At 45.3% G+C, this 13,997-nt stretch overlaps 1 protein-coding gene and 1 long non-coding RNA gene across 2 annotated transcripts in view; one reads left to right on the top strand and one right to left on the bottom strand.

Moving 5' to 3' along the window:
- Positions 1–1,388: 1,388 nt before the first annotated feature.
- On the top strand, positions 1,389–12,924 carry ZNF425 (zinc finger protein 425). Its single transcript, XM_061198146.1, has 4 exons — positions 1,389–1,488; positions 5,132–5,258; positions 8,442–8,552; positions 10,792–12,924. The coding sequence occupies exons 1-4, from the start codon at positions 1,423–1,425 to the stop codon at positions 12,666–12,668; spliced, it is 2,181 nt and encodes a 726-aa protein (XP_061054129.1). The 5' UTR covers positions 1,389–1,422; the 3' UTR covers positions 12,669–12,924.
- The window catches only part of LOC133096534 (uncharacterized), a 41,149-nt gene continuing 39,907 nt past the window's right edge, over positions 12,756–13,997 (bottom strand). Inside the window, exon 3 of the long non-coding RNA XR_009701798.1 lies at positions 12,756–12,825. This is a non-coding gene — a long non-coding RNA (uncharacterized LOC133096534). The remainder of the gene's footprint in view (positions 12,826–13,997) is intronic.

Genomic DNA, 13,997 nt, shown 5'->3' with positions numbered 1-13,997 from the left:
GGCCTAAATCTTGGGGCAGGATTCTTGTGAGGCCATGTATGGAAATACCTTCCTCATTCATGGAGAACAGAAGGGCTGACCTGGTACCAATGGTTTAGGAAGCTAAGCAGAATTTTACAAAAATAGCTGTATTCATGCCTATTTGTGATTTCTTTCCTTCCGTGTAAGAGACATCCAGAGACTGGGCTGCCATTTACACACTAAGTGTGTAATAGATGGGGGTGTCCTTCAGGTGCTCACCTTTCTGGTCTCCTGGGAATATCATTTGAATGTCCCAGTAAAAGACATTGTAAGCCCAGAAACTTAATTAGGCTGAAAACTGGAATCACTTGAGGAAAATCCATACCCCCAACTTTGAGGCCCCAGCAGCAGCTTTAGGAGAAATAATCACTGGCTACCACCACAACAGTGACGTGCTCATTGGCAGCAGCAGAGGGACAACAGTGGAGACACTATGAGAGTCACTAAGGAAGTTTGTGAGCCCTCCAGACACACATAAAGAGGAAGGGGTTCCAGTGGCTTTGAAGTCTCAGGAACACTACTAGTTAAGGGCGTAAAGCAAATTTCACTGTGATAGAGCAAAGGCTGTCCAAGTAGTACAGATGGATATTAGAATAATAAGAACTACTTTAGATCCATATCTAACACCATAAACTGGATAGTTTTACATAGTTAAAGGGTTTATCAAAGAAAATAAATTTGTATTTACTACTCACTGTATATACAGAGAAATTCTAAATACTGAAGTATCAGATTGCATCAAAGACAAAAATAAGTGAATTTGAAAATATACATTTGAAAAATCTTATAAGTCAAGCTACTGAATAAGAAATGTATGAGAAACATCACTGGATTATGTGATGTGACCGTGATGTGATATGGAATTTATATAAATATGTAAGATCATTTTCTAGGATCAAATAGGGAATGAAGAAAGCGTTACAAAGGAGGAAAAACAAATTAATGCATAGAAAAGCCTATAGCCTCATGGAACTAAATACCCACACACACAAATTAATAGAAGTGAAACATGGGACCTCTCTGCATTATTTCTTATAACTGCATATACAACTACAATTATTTCAATAAATTTTTCAATTTAAAAAAGTCTATAGCGTCAATAGTAATTAAAGAAATGTAAATCAGAACAAAGTTAAAATAAGACTATTTGACGTGAAGCGATATTTCACCGAAGAGGGTCTGTGGGTGAGAATGAGGCACATGAAAACGTGCTCGAGGTCCACTCCTGAGGCCGGCACAGCGCGGGCAGCTCCCGCGGCCGGCGTTCGCTCCTCCCAGCCGCAGGGGGCGCTGTGGGGGCGGAGCGGCCGCCAGTCCCAGCGTGCACCGCGCCCGGGCCGGGCCGGCTGGTCTGGGCGGAGCGCGGGACCGCCGTAGGGGAGGTTCCAGGGTGTCGCCTGGATGCCGGGGTGGCTGGGGGGCAGGGGTCGGGCGGGACCGCGAGCGGACATGGCCGAACCGGCTCCGGTAAGAGGGGCCGTGGAGGATGCGGGCCCCGTCGCGATCTGGAGTGGGCTCCCGGTTCAGGGAGCGAGGCAGTGGGAGCCCCGGCCGGGGATTGTCTGTAAGGAGGACTGCGCTCCGACCCCGGGCCGGAGAAGGCTCGGTCTAGGTGCTCGAGTTGTTAGGTTGATCTGGGAGAAAGGGGCCCCGTGGAGAAACCCAGGGTCTCGCTCGTGGTCCGTTCAGTTCCTCTGCTGTTCCCGTCCTGTGCGGGGGTCTCTGAACGTCCTGGTTTCTCTTGGGCTCACGTACCGAGCTCTGCTTGACAAATGGAGTTTCAGAGAAGCACATCTTCATCAGCAAATGAGGAAAAGTTGGAAGAAGACTGGAGACTGCTTCCTCTAGGAAAAGACGGAAAACTTAACCAGTTTGGGTGGTTATCCTAATTCAGATTTACCACGAATACTCTAGTGATTTAATGGAAAATTTGAACACTGGTTTTAGAGTTTGAAAGACATATCCCAAGCCTAATCCAGGAAACTCTACATTCAATTAAGTATAACCTGCCTAAGTATGCAAGTTCTCCTTGTATCTCCACTGAGATTTCCTATCTAATAATCTCACTAATGTAATGCATTTTCTTTCTTCTGCTTCTCACCCCTCTCCCCCAGCATTCCTTGGCAGGTACCAATTCTGTTCAGATTTCTTCAGGCCGCCTCTCTTCAACGTCCTGGAATATCTCTCTCAGTTCTGTGAAACTTGGTGGTTTGTAATAGTTCTTCTTTGGCTATAAGTTTGAGTCCACAGAGAAAGCTCAAGTGATGTCAGCTTCTTGGCTGTTGTATTATTGGGGGTAGGCAGGGAGAAATCAGCATTTTCTGGTTGATTTTCCTTTTCACTGGAGCAGTTCAGTGCTAATTGTGAGAATGCTCACAGAAAAGTCTTTTGTAAGTGGAAAGCACGTGGGTGAGTTGCAAGTAAACAGTAGAGGAATTTCTTTGAAAGTCCCACCTTAAATGCAACACCAAGTTTAAACTTGTTTGTTATACTAGCTGATACTTCAGCTTTGGGCGCCTGTAATAGTTTTGATGATGGAATTTTATCTCTGCAACTCTTCTCTTCAGAAAGTGTCAAGTGGCCCTGGTTGTGGAGTTTCCTAGATTCCTTTATTGGGAGAGTTTACTTTGTAGCATTTGGGACCAACATTTTTCATATGCTTGGGAAGAGCCGGAGCTGTCTTGTGAGTTGCCCAGCACTTGCCTTGGTAGGCTCTCATCTACATTTGTAGCACAGAATTTGAAAGTAGTGAAATGGAATCTTCACAAGCTAAATTATATATCTTCTCTTCCTTCCCTATTGTCACAGTGTATTGACATGTATGTATTGTCTCCTTCGAACCTCCAGGAAGAGCGGTCCTGGTTAGTCAGTCCATACCAGAGGTTGTAGATTAAACATCCACGAACAAATTGTGGCTTGCAGCTGTGTGTTTTGGGTGTTTGTTTGTTTGTTTTTAACCATTCCTTGTTAAAATTGTGAATTTTAGTTGCCAAAATGTAAAAATCAGGAGAGTTCACATAAAACTGTCACATCCAGGGACTTCCCTGGTGGCAGTGGTTAAGACTCCACACTCCCAATGCAGGGGGCCCGGGTTCGATCCCTGGTCAGGGAACTAGATCCCACATGCATGCCACAACTAAGAGTTTGCATGCCACAACGAAGGAGCCCACGTGCCGCAACTAAGGAGCCCTCAAGCCGCAATGAAGGAGACTTCGAGCCACAACTAAAGGAGCCTGTTTGCCACAACTAAGACCCAGCACAACCAAAATAAATAAATAAATAAATAAATAAATAAATAAATAAATAAATATATATATATATATATATATATATATATATATGAACTGTCACATCCAAATGTAAAATGTTAAGCTCTAAGATGACATTGGAGAAAACCTTTGGGACCTAGGGCTTGGTGAAAAGTTCATAGATGTGGCACCAAAAGCACAATCTACAAAAGAAAAAAATGATGAGTTGGATGTCATCAAAATTAAAAACTTTTGCTCTGGGAAAAATTCTGTTAAGAGGGTGAAAAGACAAGCTACGGATGGAGGAGGGCATATTTGCAAACCACATACCTGACAAAGGACTTATATCTAGAATATATAAAGAACTCTCAAAATTCAACAACAACAACAAAAAAACAGTCCAATTAGAAAATGGGCAAAAGACATGAAGAGACAGTTCACCAAAGAGGATACGTGGATGAGAAATAAGCACATGAAAAGATGCTCATCATCATTATTCATTAGAGAAGTGCAAACTCAAATCACAATGAGATCACTGCACAACTATTAGAATAATGAAAATAAAAAATAGCAACATTGGGACTTCCCTGGCGGTCCAGTGGCTAAGACTCCACCCTTCCAAGGCAGGGGGTGCTGGTTTGATCCCCGGTCGGGGAACTAAGACCCCACATGCTGCGCAGTGCGGCCAAAAAAAAAAAAAAAAAAAAAAATTACCAAATGCTGGTGAGGATGCTGAGAAATGATCTCTCATGCATTGCTGGTAGGAATGTAAAAGGGTTCAGCCACTCTGGAAAATAGTTTCTTAGAAAACTAAACATATACTTCCCATATGACCCTGCAGTTGTAGACCTCGGCATTTATCCCAGAAAAATGAAATGTATCCCCACCAAAAACTTGTACATGATTATTTATAGCAGTTTTTTTGGTAATAGCCCAAAACTAGAAACAACTACATTGTCCCTCAAGAGGTAAGTGGTTAACCAAACTGTGGTATACCCATACCATTGACTACTGCTCAGCAATAGAAAGAAATGAAATATTGATAAACAATAAACACAACTTGGATGGATCTCAAGAGCATTATGATGGCTGAAAAATGTCAATTTCAAAAAGTTGCATACTATGACTTTTTTTTTTTTTTTTTTGGCCACGTTACATGGCATGCAGGATCCCAGTTCCCTGACTAGGAATCGAACCCGTGCCCCCTGCAGTGGATGCACGGAGTCCTAACCACTGGACTGCCAGTGAATTCCCTGACTTCATTTTTCTAACAGTCTTGAAATGACAAAGTTACAGAGATAGATAATAGATTAGTGGGTGTGATTATGAAGGGGTAGCCCAAAGGAGATCTCTGGTCATGGAATAGTTTTGTTCATGATTGCAGGGTGGTTATATGAGTCAGCACATGTGATGAAATCACATAGAATTACACACACACTACCAATGTCAGTTTCATGGTTTTGACAGTGTACTATAATAATGTACCATGTGACCATTGGGGTAAACTGAAGGGTACAGGCAACCCTTCTGTACTACCTTTGAATCTATAATCGTTTCAGAATTAAAAAGTTACTTTAAAAATTGACATATCTGGCAACACTTGCCCAGTCTTACATTGCAGTAATTGTTTGCTGCTATGTTAAGTATCCTCCTTTAGATGGTACATGTGCTCAAAGGCCTGCTATTCATTCATTCACTTTACTTAGTTCCAGTAGACCTCTGTGACCCCTTTATTATGTTCATGGCACCATCCAGAGATAACTACTTTAATACTGTTCCTTCCTGTCTCTTAAAGACATGGATGTTGAAAAACACAGTAGCCTTGAAATGAAAATATATGTATGTACTGTTTATGATTTCAGTTACCCATGGCATTTGATGATGTGGCCTTATACTTTTTGGAGCAAGAGTGGGAAATCCTGGAGAAGTGGCAGAAGGAAATGTATCAGCAAGAAATGAAGACCAATTATGAGACCCTTGATTCCCTGGGTAAGATGGGTTTCTAAGGAATCGCTTTTTGGGACCCAACCTAATACTAATAGGCTTTCTTCCCTTTATTGGCTGTTGACTGGTTGAATATGATACTGTGCCCAATTCACATTCAGAATGTCTCTTTAACTTCCTGTAATGGCCTGGGAATTTTGTCCCTTTTTATCCAGTGATATCTGTGCCCCTCAGCCTTGTTAACACTCTGAATTCTCTATCTCCCACTCCAACCCTTCCCCATTTCTCCCACAGTTAGAATTACAAAATAACCTAATTGCCTCTCTCTTTTTTAAGTGTGTTGTTTTATTTCTTTAACTGATACTTTAGTGCCTGCTTATGTTGCCTGAATGAGATGCATCCTTATAAGAACTAAGGCTCTCATGAAGGGGACATAGTTATTATATTAGAATAAGCTGAGGACCCAACACATTGCAGAACGTGGATACGACAGGGAAGAAAGTTTCCCTGGTAAAGGGAGACAGGAGAGCAGGAGGATGGGATACTTAGATATCTCCAGGGAAGTACTCAGGAAGCGGATGGGAAGAGAAATTTGGGGAGATTGTACCTCACTGCTTACTCATCTTGCTCTAACTCAGTCTTGTATCATTAAGAATAGTTCTCCTCTTATCAATTTAATAGGTGATCTCAGTATACCTGAAGAATTCTTTCTCTCATTGGGGGTTTATAACTTATTCTGTCTGAGATATGAATGACAAGAGCGAGTCAACCATGTGAAATCAGGGGGAAGAAAATTCTAAGCAGAGAAAGAACTAGTGCAAAGGCCCAAAGGTTGGAGTGAATGAGCTCAGTACATTGTGGGAAGCACAGTGAGGCTGTTGTGGCATATGCACGGAGGGTTAGCACAAGAGTGATGGGAGAAGAGGACAGAAAGGGCAGTGACGGCGAATAGTGAAGGGCCTCTAGGCTGAGTGCAGGGCTGGATTTTATTCTGAAGATAAAGGGAAGATGATAGGGGGATTTTTTTTTTTTCTGCCGCACCACACAGCTTGTGGGCTTTTAGTTCCCTCACCAGGGATTGAACCTATGCCCTCGGCAGTGAAAGCACAGAGTCCTAACCACTGGGCCACCAGGAAATTCCCATAGGGGGATTTAAATAGAGAAGTCATATGATATATCTTTTTTTTGTTAATGATTACTTGGGTTGCTATGTGGAAAATAAATTGTAGTGCGTAGAAATAAAGGAGAGAGACCAACCAGGAGCCTTGGCAGTACTGGTGAATCTTTGTGGCAGCTGAACCAGGTATGTAGTAATGAAGACAGAGAGCAGGAGGCAGTCTCCAGATATGTTTTGGAGGTAGCATCCCAGATTTTGCCAGTGGCTTGCAGTGGAGTCCGATGAAAGAAGAACCAACTTCTAGATTTTTGGCTTGAGTGTCTTGATGGCAGTGTTTTTTTGTTTTGTTTTGTTTTAAAGAGCAATGCCTTTTGTTTTTTTTAAATTTATTTTATTTAATTAATTTATTTTTGGCTGCGTTGGGTCTTTGTTGCTGCGCACAGGCTTTCTCTAGTTGCGGCGAGTGGGGGCTACTCTTTGTTGCGGTGCGCAGGCTTCTCATTGCGGTGGCTTCTCTTGTTGCAGAGCATGGGCTCTAGGCGCGTGGGCTTCAGTAGTTGTGGCACGCGGGCTCAGTAGTTGTGGCTCATGCGCTCTAGAGCACAGGCTCAGTTGCTCCACGGCATGTGGGATCTTCCTGGAACAGGGCTTGAACCCATGTCCCCAGCATTAGCAATGCTGATTCCCAACCACTGTGCCACCAGGGAAGCCCCGATGGCAGTGGTTTTATTCACTGACATGAGGAAGGCTTGGGAGAGAGCAGGTTATGGCCACATTAAGTGTGAGATGCTTATTAAACATTTATATGGAAATATAAAGTAGATAATTGAGTATGCGAGACTGGAATTCCAGTGAAGATCAGGACTGGATTCACACATTTGGGGTCATTGTATAAATGACATTTAAACCACGGGGCTAGTTGGGATCATCTAGGGAGAATATGTCAATAGGACAGGACACCCCAGCTGTCCCCAGGACACCCCAACAGTTAGGGTCAAGCTAAGGAGACTGAGGCCAGTAGGGTAGGAGAAACTACAGCCCTGTGCTGATCCAGTGTTGAGTTTTGAGTTATCACAATCCTTGGGCTTGGAGAATCCAGTCTGATTTTCCCAAATTTTAAAAACCAAACAGTATTATTTGCAAATGATTTTCTTTACAGGATGTCCAGATCCTAACTCCAGAGATTAGGATTTAGCAGGTCCAGGCTCAGGCCCAGGAATCTACGTTTTTAACAAGTACTTCAGGTGCTGCTAATGCTGGTGGTAACTAGGTCACTTCGAGAAACACTGATCCAAGGGCTGAGCCATAGGTGACACCACTGCAGGGTATCTGATGCATCTTCTAAAATCCCTCCACTACTTTGTAACAACCCCTCTTCCCTTCAGGCTGATGTCATTAGACACATTACTCTCCACCTCTTCATAATCACTGTCATTTAACAGCCTCCTGGTTCCTTCATTACAGTGATCAAGAAAGAATGTGGGCGGGACTTCCCTGGTGGCACAGGGGTAAAGAATCCTCCTTCCAATGCAGGGGTCCCGGGTTCGATCCCTGGTCAGGGAACTAGATCCCACATGCATGCTGCAATTAAGAGTTCGAATGCCACAACTAAGGAACTGGTGAGCCACAACTAAGGAGCCCGCAAGCTGCGACTAAGGAGTCCGCCTGCTGCAACTAAGATGTGTCACAACCAAATAAATAAATAAAATATTAGAAGGAATGTGGGCACCTCAGTAATTAGTTCCTTAGATGTGCAGAGTCTAATCAGAAAAGTTTAGTCATCTGGGTTCCCTTCTTGACCCCCTCTGACTGCTTTTTATTCTACTCACATTGTTCTCATAATGATCCCTTTTGAATACTTTCTGCCTGGATCCTCATCATCCCCAACCTCTCTGTTTCCTTTAATTTTGTGAAATATTGTCGGGAACATTTAACAGTTATTCATGTAATTTCAAGGGTTTCCACTTTTTTTAACGTAACATTGATCTCATGTCTCCAGGAATCAAGGTCAGCCATGAAACTAAAATTAAAATTAAAAATTAAAAACTGAAATTGTTTTTAGTCAAGTACTCAGGAAACCCAGACTGAGTCTGTGTGGACTCTCTCTGCAGGCTGTATTTCTTCAAAGCCAGATTTGATCACCTGGATGGAACAAGGGAGAATGCTGTTAATCAGAGACCAAGGACACTTAGAGAAAACACAAATGACACTTAGCCTTTCTGGTGAGTAGATGGATTTGAGGGCCTGGCTCATTTATTCTCCTAGCCTTGTTTGCTAATCTTTCTGTGGAGTCAGCAGGACGTAGTGAATAAGAAATATTATTTTGAGGGAGAATGTTATTTTTTTTCACTCAAGTTGGTAGCAAATATAAGAATGTCTTACTTTTATAAAGAAGGAAGTTGTATATATTTCATTAAAAAAAGAAAAAACAACAGAAAATGGAACTGCCTTTAAGAGAACAGTAAAGGATCCACTTGTCCAGTCCTGAGGAAAAACCGTCTTCCCCATCACATCATCATGTCCATTTGTGTACAGAGAAATGAGAAGCCTTCCAATTTTGTACAATATATTTTTTTATTGTACAGATTTTTAGAACTTGGGATTTTTTCATTCCTTTTGAAGGATTACTTTTTAATTCCTTGTATCATAAGGAAAACATTTTAAATATATTAATACTTTAAGTATTTAAGAGAACGTGCCATTTTTTAGAGTATGTTAATGCTTTACTAAATGGAGATCTACTAAGTCTCTGGGTATCAAGGACTCTCCTGAAAAAGAGGGCATTTAAACCCAGGGAGTGTGTGACTAGCTCCATCGGAGGATAAAAGAATTCCCAGGGGCTTCATTTCACTGCTACCATCTATTAATTCACTCATCTAATCAGTATTGTCCCTACCATGTTCATAGGACTATGTCACATATTATTTAGGCCAGGGGTTGGGAAATATATATATATATTTTCCCACTCTAAGAGTTTATTGTCTGTCTTACTGACCTACTGACATGGCAGTTAGATTAGTCAATTATATTGAACTATTGGATTAGTCAACTATAAAATAAGACTGTATACAACTTATAAATAGTAAGTGGCAATGATAATAAAGCGCTATAGGGATTTAGAGGAGAAAGCAGAGGAGAGACAGCAATATCCCAGGAGGACTTCTAAAGGAATTAGGATTTAAATAGCATAGAATGGGCATATTTGGTAAGGCAAAGAAGATTCAACAGGGGTCATACATGAGCTGAGGCTTAGAGGTGGGAACAAGCCTGTTATATTTAGAAAATGGAAGGCGCTGAGTATAGCTGAATGTTATTTGTGGGACATAGTGGAAGATGGGGGGGTGGCAGTGGTGGCACATAATTGCTATCAGAGACCAAAAATGCCATGGTGGGAGTTTAATTTCATCCTTCAGAAAGGGCCTGGAAAGGTTTTTGAGTACCAAAGAATGAACGACGTTGGTGGCTGTCCCTAAAAACAAATGTTTCCTTTGTACCAGGTGGTACTCACCCAGTAACACAACTACTCCCCTGCCTGGGATAAACAGTAAGTGATGAGAAATAGGATTCAAGGAGACAGGCAAGTATGCTCTTCTCATGGTCCAGGCAAAAGCTGTGGGTGCTAACTTAGTAAATGACGTCATGTAGTTGGAAACATCTGTGTTGTTGTTGAGATGACCTCAGAGCAGAATCAGAGTCTTGCTCTGGGGCAAGCCTGATAGGTGAGGTTTGCTCCCAGGTTAAGAGATTTAAAAAAGGAGAGCTATGTGACCCACTGCAACAGGATGAGGGAGAAAAAGGTGTTCTGGAATATAGCAGCTCAGGTGATTGTCGGGAGTTGTCCTCTCCAGGTGTGGTGGGTGAGAATAAGGTGCCAGCTCAGCTCCCTCTGTTCCCTGTCATCATGGCTTTTACTTTGGGAACAGCAGTGACTTTCTTATAATTCGGAGTTCCATGGGAAAGGGAATTATTTCCACAGTATTCTTTGTGAATTCAGTGAATTGCCATTTGACATTCCTAAGAAAGATACTTCCTATTAGTATTTCTTCAGAAAACTTTTCCTGAAATCTGTGGTGGAAGGGTGCAAGAATATGACCTGAAGCCTTCCTACTTAAATATTGTGCTATTTATTTCACAGATTTAAAGAAATATTATAATGAAATGGTCAGATTCTCAGAGTAACTCATTTTTATTTTCTTCCAAGTTCTGCTTAGCCTCTGAGGGTCCTCATAGGCTCACAAAATGTATTTGCCTGCCATTTTTTTCACGCTAAGCCTTTTGTTAACAAATGATGAAAGGATTTGCACATCCAAGTTAAACTTCAATATAATTCACCTGTGGCAGGCAGATTCACAAAGTCATGGGGACAACGGGAGTCCCTTTCCCACGTTGTCAGTGATGTGAAGACAGTCCTTGACCCCGCAGACCGATCACTGATGAGGGTGGGCCTTTTTGTCTCTCCAGGTGACGAGGGAACTCTCCGGGCAAAAGAGGAGGAATGCCATTTAAATGGTCTCCAAGAGCAGGGCTTCTGTGCTCCCTTATCCAAGGAGGAAAGAAAGATTTTATCAGATAAAAGAGCCACCTTACAACACCCAAGTCTCCAAGAAACAGAGATTCTAAATAAAAACCTCGACATCACAGCATCTAATCAGGACAAGAATGATCCACGGCATAAGCCAATGGGAACCCCAGATCACCTGGAAATTCCACCAGGGCTGAGACTTTATTCCTGCTTTGTCTGTAGGAAGGTCTTCCAGATAAAGAGAGACTTTGTGAAGCACAAAAGGAACCACCGCGAGAGCCAGTCCTGTCAATATGCGAAGCACAAAAACAAGTCCAGGGGGAAGGCGGAGCTAAGGTGGCCCTGGCCGGTCCCGTGTAAGCAGCAGCCTTTCCGGCGCGGCGCGTGCGAGCAAAGCGGCTGTGTCAGGTGCAGCCTGGCCCTGCACCAGGTGGCTCGCCCGGGCCCCGAGTGTGGCAGGCCCTTCCGGTCCAAAGCCACCCTGAACAAGCATGTGTGTTCGCCCAGAGGGGAGAGGCCGTTTTCCTGCCGGGAGTGTGGCCGGGGGTTCACCCAGCAGGACGAGCTGGCCGAGCACCTGCGGGTGCACAGCGGGAGGACGCCCTTCCAGGGTCCGCAGGGCGGCAGAGGCCCCTGGGGGGAGACGGCCGCGAGGACCCACCGGCGGGCACACCGCGGGGAGAAGCCGTTCTCCTGTGACGACTGTGACCGGAAGTTCACCCACCGGAGCAAGCTCACCGAACACGTCCGAGTTCATACGGGGGAGAAGCCCTTCCGGTATCCCGAGTGCCAGAGAAGCTTCCGCCTCAAGAGCAGCCTGCGGGCCCATCTCTGTCGGCACAGCGGGAGGAAGCCCTTCCGGTGCCCCGAGTGCGGCCGGAGCTTCTGCTGGAGGAACGCCATGAAGGCGCACCAGCGTCTGCACAGCCAGGAGAAGCCCTTCTCTTGCGGGCAGTGCGGCCGGGGGTTCACCCGGCCCTCGAAGCTCGCGCGCCACCGCCGCGTCCACGCCAGGCAGACGGCGTTCCCCTGCGAGCGGTGCGGGAGGACCTTCCCCCGGCGCTCGGGGCTCACGCGGCACCTCCAGGTCCACACCGAGGAGAAGCCCTTCTCCTGCGCCCAGTGCGGCCGGGGCTTCCGCCGCCGCGCGCACCTCGCCGAGCATCGGCGACTCCACGGCGGGGCCGAGCCCTTCCGGTGCCCCGAGTGCAGCCGGAGCTTCTCCTGGAAGGCCTCCCTGAAGCTGCACCGGCGGCGGCATGCGGGCGAGCGGCCCTTCGCGTGTGGCGAGTGCGGCAAGGCCTACGCTCAGCCGTCCCAGCTCGCCGAGCACGCGAGGGTCCACAGCGGGGAGAAGCCCTTCCGATGCCCCGAGTACGACAGGGGCTTCCGGCTCAGAGGGAACCTGAAGAGCCACCTGCTCCAGCACAGCGGCCGGAAGCCCTTCCCCTGTGCGACGTGTGGCCGAAGCTTCGCTCAGCGGTACAGGCTCACGGAGCACGTGCGCGTCCACAGCGGCGAGAAGCCCTTCCGGTGCCCCGAGTGCGGCAAGAGCTACTGCCTCCGGGGAAGCTTGAAGACGCACCTGCACACGCACAGCGGCGAGAAGCCCTTCGGGTGTCCCGAGTGCGGCGAGAGCTTCCTCCAGAAGAGAAGTCTGGAGACCCATCTGCACCGTCACCGCGGGGAGAGGCCTTTTTCTTGTGCTGAGTGTGGAAGGGGCTTCACCTACCTGGGGGCGCTCAACACCCACATTGCCGTGCACGCCAGGGAGCAGCCCTTCAGTCTCGAGGTCACTCCACTCCAAAAGCAGTGACAGCTCTGCGGTGGGGCCAGTGGCTCTGTTGGCTCTGGCTGAGGCAGGACGAAAAATTTCACCCAACATGCTTCAGCCACACTGGCCAGCACGGAGCAGGCGGTCGTGAGGGCTCCTTGACGAAGGTTCCAGATAATCCAGGCACAGCGTCTAGAGACTGGAGGAAAGCAGGCTTTTTGTGAAAGGCGCTAGTCATCCTGATGTGAGAGTCAGGTTAGAGCTCCTCTTTTAGCCTTTTCCCCCTCTTTTTTGTAATAAAGTTTCTTGTGACAAAAGTTCCTTACATTATGGGTGTTTTAGTCTGCTGGGGCTGCCATAGGAAAATGCCACAGACTGGGTGGCTTAAACCACAAAAATTTATTTTCTTATAGTTCTAGAGGCTGGAAGTCCAAGATCAAGGTGCCAGCAAGGTTGGTGTCTGGTGAGGGCCTCTTTTCCTGGCTTGCAGATGTCACTTTCCCCCTGTGTCCTCACGTGGCTTTTTTCTGGGCGGGGGTGGGATATCTCTGGTATTTCTCCCTTTAATAAGGACACCAGTCCTATTGGATTAGTACCCCAACCCTGTGACCTCATTTAACCATAATGAATTAATTTTGGAGAACCTGACCGTATAGCCCTAGACCTGAACAAAGTGAATGAGGAGGCAGAGACTAGGAATGATGCGCTGGTGGAGCCTCCTCTAAATGGAAAGAAATGCCAAGAATGGGGAAGAAGCGTGCCCCCCACCAAATCCAACAGCCAGCTGTACCTGTCCATTCGCCTGTCTGTCTGGCTCTCCTGAGCCACACCTTGTGCAGCAATTTTCTCTGTTCTCTGTGAGGTGCTGATGACTTTTAAATCTATAAATCCATGTTCACATTTCCAGCTTCCTCCTGATTATTTCTGACTTCCACAGACATCTCAAACACAAAATGCCCAGAATAATACTCCTCATCAGTACCAGCCCTCACTCTATACCTCTTTTCTTTACACTCCCCTGTTTTTCTCACCTCAAAATTATAACTAATCTCCAGAGCTGTAAACTTGATAATGATCCTAGATTTTCCTACACCCAATCTACTAAATTTCTCCCAAATAAAAGCCCTTCTCTATCTCTGCTGCCACCATTTAAGCTCACTTTTGAAAAACTTTTTTTTTTCAAGTGTTTTTCCTAACAGATTTCCCTGCCTCTGGCTTTTTCCAGTAATACATTATCACTCTTGTGACAAGTCGGTCTTTCTAAAATGCAACTCTAATGTTATTCTCAAAAGATATTTTTAAGAAGTTTCCAATTTTGTTATAAGTGAAAACTTATTTCTCCAAAGAAGACATGAGGATGGCACATGAAAA

This window comes from Eubalaena glacialis, chromosome 8 (assembly GCF_028564815.1).
Source record: "Eubalaena glacialis isolate mEubGla1 chromosome 8, mEubGla1.1.hap2.+ XY, whole genome shotgun sequence".
In the NCBI taxonomy this organism is placed as follows: domain Eukaryota; kingdom Metazoa; phylum Chordata; class Mammalia; order Artiodactyla; family Balaenidae; genus Eubalaena; species Eubalaena glacialis.
Note: the sequence above shows the minus strand (reverse complement) of the source record. Positions and strands in the feature narration are given on the sequence as shown.

Bases quoted from the DNA above. Each gene is read 5' to 3' on its own strand.
- ZNF425 (XM_061198146.1), top strand. From the start codon at position 1,423: ATGCCGGGGTGGCTGGGGGGCAGGGGTCGGGCGGGACCGCGAGCGGAC. The intron at 5,259-8,441 runs GTAAGATGGGTT...CTCTCTCTGCAG, and splicing joins TGAGACCCTTGATTCCCTGG to GCTGTATTTCTTCAAAGCCA. The intron at 8,553-10,791 runs GTGAGTAGATGG...TTGTCTCTCCAG, and splicing joins AATGACACTTAGCCTTTCTG to GTGACGAGGGAACTCTCCGG.